This window comes from Orycteropus afer, unplaced genomic scaffold, assembly GCF_000298275.1.
Source record: "Orycteropus afer afer isolate SDZICR_OR568_19922 unplaced genomic scaffold, OryAfe1.0 scaffold00248, whole genome shotgun sequence".
Classification (NCBI taxonomy): domain Eukaryota; kingdom Metazoa; phylum Chordata; class Mammalia; order Tubulidentata; family Orycteropodidae; genus Orycteropus; species Orycteropus afer.
The window spans coordinates 4909603-4915602 of record NW_006921835.1 but is presented as its reverse complement, the minus strand read 5'-3'; the positions used below and the strand labels follow the sequence as shown (position 1 = coordinate 4915602).

Genomic DNA, 6000 nt, shown 5'->3' with positions numbered 1-6000 from the left:
GCTATCTATACCGAGCAATTTACACATTGTATAGCAAAATTTTGATTTTAAATAACAGAATGTATAACAATACAAAGGGGGAAAAAAAAAAAAAAGAAAGAAACAAGTGATTACCATAATTTTAATTATTTTTACAGTTCTCCAGAGATGTTTCCCTGACTTCTCTACCAACAATGGCACTTTGACCATAGGAAATAAGACAACATTTGAGGATGGAAGTGGAAAGACAAGAAATGTTATGGAACTCAGGGCAGCTGCAAAGTATGTTTGTTTGTATTCCCATTTTCAGTTTTGATGTATCACTTTGTGGTACCCAACACTCAAACTCTCATTGGGTGAAGGGTTCTAGAAGAGTTATATATTATTATGAAATGTACATGTCTTTGTGGGTTGGAGAACTTGGTATATGTGTATTAAGAAAGCAGGCAAAGCAGAAGAAACCAGAAAGATTTAGAAAGGACAATACGTAGCACCCAGTGTTTTTCAAAATGGTTAAATTTTTTTGTTACCAAATATAGAAATGTGACATCAGGAAACATATTGAAAGATCTTTATGTAATGTACTTTGTGATTGAACATAATTTTTAAAAAATGGTATTTAAGACACCATGGTTTTTAGATGACTGAAATAATGAAACTACCAGATGTTTTGAAAGTAGGTGTTGGGTTAAAAAAGGAGACACAGTCAGGACAATGCTGTTTCAATACTTTACTGAATTTCTATACACTGACTGCAGTGCAGAAAATTTACTGTTTCCCTTGGCTGTGCACACCATGAGCTACACATTATTGGGAGGTGTTTTTCCCCAGAAAACATGGAGTATCATTGCAAAACTCAGTTGTTGAATTGAAAATTAAAAATGAATTTTTTTAAAATGGATTTATCTTTCTTGGAAAACTTTAGCAATCCAGGTATAATGGTGCAATTCCTACATGTTTAAAATATAATAGCAACATGGATTAATTTCATAAATATGAAACTGTGAAAGAAATCACAAAATAATAATACAAGTATGATTTCATTGATAAAATCAAAAAAACAAACAGAACTAAATTAAATTGCCTACTGATGCATATGTAAATCATAAAACTAAAGAAAACTAGGAGATTTATCACAAAAGTTAAGGTAGTCATTACTTTAGGGGAAGAGAGGTGTAATTGAGGCACCTGGGAGGAGTAGATGACAGTGTTCTATTTGTTGACATAGGTGTCTTGTGGTTATAGTAGTATGTTCATTTTAACAATTCATCAAACTAGACGTTACACATTTGTGCACTTTTCTGTGTGTGCCGCATCATACTCTACTGCTAGAGAACTGTGGGAGGGTTAGAGAAGGACATTTTTAAAGTGCTGCATTAGGGCAATTAAGGATGATGCTCATTCTTGGTGCTATGGATTTTGAAAGTTGAAAGCTGATCATTAAATTATGTTCTTACAGTGAGTATTCTGCAATTTGAGACCATGTTGTGTATTTTGGAAGAAGATCTGTTAACCATTTTTCAACTGTATTCTGTGTGTGTGTCTATACAGGGTTATCAAAGTGACCTTTTATGTATCATTGTGTCTGGGAAGCAAGACAGTACTGATAGTGGTTTCTAAAAACATGCTTTGAATAGTAGCTTGTAAAACTTCTTTTATCATAATAAGATATCATAATAGTGGTAGTCCAAAAATAATTGATGTTTTTCTTCTTTGAATTCAGTGGTGTCAATAGACTTCTTAAAGCAAGGTCAATTGGAACAAAAGTGTTTGAAGACTATTCAACGTCTTGGTTTTGGATTCTCATGTAAGTGAAAATATATAAGTGTTTCATCTCCAACCCCTTTCTGCTTTTAGGTGTGCAGAAGTCTTTCCTCAAATGATTAATTCTTATATATGAATAAAAGGAGCTCTGGTAGCGTAGTGCCTAAGGCACTTGACTGCTCACCAGGAGGCTGGCGGTTCAAACCCACCAGCCACTCCTCGGAAGGAAGGTTGGGCAATCCTACTTCCGTAGTGATACTGCCTTGGAAACCCAAGGAGGGGTCGCTGTGAGTCGGGTCCGACTTGACGGCAAAACAACAACAACAACATATATGAATAAAAGGTTGACTCAGATTTCAGTTCCTGCTACTTTCTTTTCAGATGGAATAAATATTTGTAATTTTTGGATTGTCATTTTTCAGATAGAGTAAATATTTGTAAATATGTCCATTGTTAGCAGAAATTTCTAAGAATGTAAATTTTTAATTATATTCATTACATTACCAATGGAAATACTCTTACAAACATACACTTCAAGTCCCTTGGAGCAGTATCTGTTGCACATTTGCTTCTTATCTCAGATAGATGTAGTAGTTTTGGTGTTATTTCTCTGGTTCTCTTTTGTTTATTAGCTTCTTCCTTGACATCCAAAGGATCATGCATATTATTTAATACATCTCTTCTACATAATTGTTATGATTATCTTCAAAGGTCATTGTGAGGAACTGAAGAGATATATGAAAAGTAGTGAAGACTAAAATATATCAGACTAAGAGTTTCATTCTTAGAAAGATGAGGAAAAATGCAATCACTTTACTAGGCCATGTAAATGTGTTTGACATATCTGAGGCTATCATTATCTGGCTGTTGTGTCTTCTCCTGGTGCTTAAAAACATCTGTTGTTCCCTAATGATTGAAGAAAAAAGTTGAAACTTTTTCAAACTTTTAGAAGACCCCTTACAACCTGGCCCAACTTAGTTTCCCAGACTCATCACCACTTATGTTCCATGATTATATTCTGAGTACATCAGAAAATGTACACATTCTTATACTGTGTAACCTGGCATATTCTTCTCCATCCTTCTGGACAACTCCACCTCATCATTTAAAATTGCCTTATTTTACTGTATTTCCTGACTTCTTCAGTTACAAATAATTTCTTCCCTGTCTCGGTTCCTCTTATCTACTGTGTATGTGTGTGTGTGTGTGTGTACATAGCTATTCATACACACATATTTCTATCTTCTACATAGCATCTTAATTTTTTCATCCTGATGAGCAATGAACATTTTTTTTTTTTTAATTTTTTAATTGTGATTTGGGTGAGTGAAAATTTACAAAGCAAACTGGTTTTCCTTTCAATAAGTCCTACACATTTTGTTTTGTGACACTAATTGCAATCTTCACAATGTAACAGCACTCTTCCTACTTCCTCCCTGTCTTTACCATTTCTATTCATCCTCTTTCCTATTCCTTCCTGCCTTCTGAACTTTATCCCTGGATAAATGCTACACTTTAGATCTTGTTTGGTTGGTTGTTCTATGGAATGCATACCTCTCTGGTGCTACTCTTCGCCTTATAGGCCTGTCTATTGCTTGGCTGAAAGTTGAGCCACAAGAGTTAGTTCAGTTCCAGGATGGAATGGTGTCTAAGGACCACAGTCTCAGGGATTCCACTAGAGTCAGTTCTCTATCAGAACACTAAACTTGACCTTTTTTATGATTTTGAATTTGGTCCCACATTTTTCTCCCACTCTATCCAGGACCTTCTATTGTGATCCCTTTCACAGTGGTTGGCAGTGGTAACTAGACATCATTTAGTTCTTTGGATCTCAGAATCATGGAGACTGGGGTTCACCTGGTCCACTAGTCTTTTGGACTAATTGTTTCCATGCATCTTTTGATTTGGGGGCTCTTTCATTGGGTGTGCTTCCTCTCTTCTTTATTGTTGGTTTTGTGCTAATTAAACCCTTATTAAATCCTTCTGGATTTGCTTAGAAGGATTGTTCATTTTCTCTGTGGTTTCCTTGGAGTACAGTCTTGTCTCTACATTTTCAGAACAGTGTGTTCTGTGAAGACATTGTCTGTTTTCCTCTCCATTCAGAAGTTTGTACCTAGAAGTTTTATTCCCTCTAATATGTTAGTTGCTGTTGTCGTGTGCTGATTGACTTCCTTGGTTTTTAGTGTACAATGTTTTATGATCTTATTTTGAGTTTCTATTTCTGATTTGGTTTTAGTGTTGATGTCACATATCCTGATTTTGTTGATCTCTGTTGTGGGTTCTCTACTGAAAGGACTTCCTTAAGCATTTCTTGTAGGGTTGGTCTGGTTTTCACAAAATCCCTTAATTTCTGTTTGTCTGGAAATGCCTTGATTTTTCCCTCATATTTGATGAATAATTTTGAGGCACTTGACTGCTCACCAGATGGCTGGCGGTTCAAACCCATCAGCCACTCCTCGGAAGGAAGGTTGGGCAATCCTACTTCCGTAGTGATACTGCCTCGGAAACCCAAGAAGGGGTCGCTATGAGTCAGGGCTGACTCGACGGCACATAACAACAACAACAACATAGGATTCTTGATTGGAAGTTCTTTTCCTTCAGTGTTTTATATATGCCATCCCATTAGCCTTCTTGCCTGCATGGTTTCTGTTGAGTAATCGGACCTCTGCCTAACTGTTTGATTATTATAGGTAATATTTCTTTTGTCCTGGGCGGCTCTCAAAATTTTTTCTTTGTCTTTGGTTTTGGAGAGTTTGATTATAATGTGCCTCAGTGTTTCTCTCTTGGGGTCTATTTTGTGTGGGGTTCTATGAGCTTCTTGGACAAATATCTTTTCTTCCTTCATGATATGGGGGGAGTTTTCTGTTAGTAGGTCTTCCACAATTTTCTCAGTGTTTTTTTTTTTTTTTTTCACTTCTTGTTCTGGAATTCTGATGAGGCTTATGTTGTTTCTTTTCATATCATCCCATATAACTCTTAGGTTCTCTTCTTTTCTCTTAAATCTTTGTTCTGATTTTTCTTCATACAGGCTGATGTCCAGGGATTTGTCTTCCAGTTGGGATATGCATTCTCCAACCAGTTCTATCATACTCTTTTGTGCTTCTACTGTATTGTGTAATTCTGTAATTTTGGTATTCATCTTCTGGATTTCTAACTGATGTTTTCGTATGAGTTCTGATTGTGCATTGATCTTGTTATTTTGTTCTTATAAGATTTTCCTGAGTTCTTCTAAGGAACTGACTGTGTTCTCCTTGCTTCTGTTTGGGTTTTCCTTAGGTTCTTGTAAAGCTCTATAAACATATCTTCTAAATTCCTTCTCAGATAATTCTATTGACTCCTCTTCATGTTTAGTGAGACCTTTGTTTGTGGTTTTGCTTCTAATGCCTTTTCCTGTTTTTTTGGTTGATTTGAGGTTGCCTGTTGTTTCCTAGACATTTTGAGGTTGTCTTTAAGTGTGGGTTATGTGTTGATTTGTTTTGTCTTGGTTTTATGATTTAATATTTTGAAAAGGGGAAGCTGGTGTATTTTATTTTTTTTCAGTTATTAATTCAGGTATGCTGGGTTGCTCTGCAGTTTTCTTTGTGATGATGGAATCACCATGTGGAACATGGATATGGGTCTCTGCTTGTCATAAAGAGGATTTAGAATTCAAAGTGGGAGGTATTACGGTGACTGAATGTGATTTCTTCTATTGTATGAGTGAGGTTATTCATGGAGAAGGCGGGAGCAGAAGAGAGAAAGAAGAAAAGCTCGCTGTTGCTAGGGGTGGTTTCTAGGGCTTTGAGAGGGCTGCTCATGATGATGTTGTACTGTTATTCACAGGCCTGCAGCTCAAGTTCAGCAAAGACTCCATTGTTAGGGGGTCACCACTTTCTTCCAGGCTCAGACATAGGCAAAAGCCCTGCTCCTGAGGCCCCTTGGTGCCAAAAAGCCAACCCAAGACAACTGCCTGGCTCTGCGATCCACCGTGGGAGCTCCTCTCTGGGACTGCCCACTTGTGGTCCTGGCTCACACCCATGATCCATGGCAGAAATTCCTCCCAGGGCACATGCACTTGCATCTCTGGCCCACACCATGATCTGCTGTGGAAGTTCCTCTCTGGGCCTGCCCACTTGTGGCACCAAAGATCTGCTCAGTTTCAGCAGTGTTGGAATCAGGGTAATGCCCGCTCACACCCAGTGGTCCCAAAATTACTGAAAAAGTCAAGTGCAGGCCCCTCAGTGCCAAAAAGCTGACCCAAGACTGTTCAGTGATCTT

At 37.4% G+C, this 6000-nt stretch overlaps 1 protein-coding gene across 1 annotated transcript in view; it reads left to right on the top strand.

The window, feature by feature from the left end:
• SLC44A5 (solute carrier family 44 member 5) overlaps nt 1–6000 on the top strand; it is a 150091-nt gene that overhangs the window by 88957 nt on the left and 55134 nt on the right. The window contains exons 7-8 of the mRNA XM_007949632.1: nt 138–261; nt 1703–1786. Coding sequence (XP_007947823.1) covers nt 138–261; nt 1703–1786 — 208 coding nt within the window. The remainder of the gene's footprint in view (nt 1–137; nt 262–1702; nt 1787–6000) is intronic.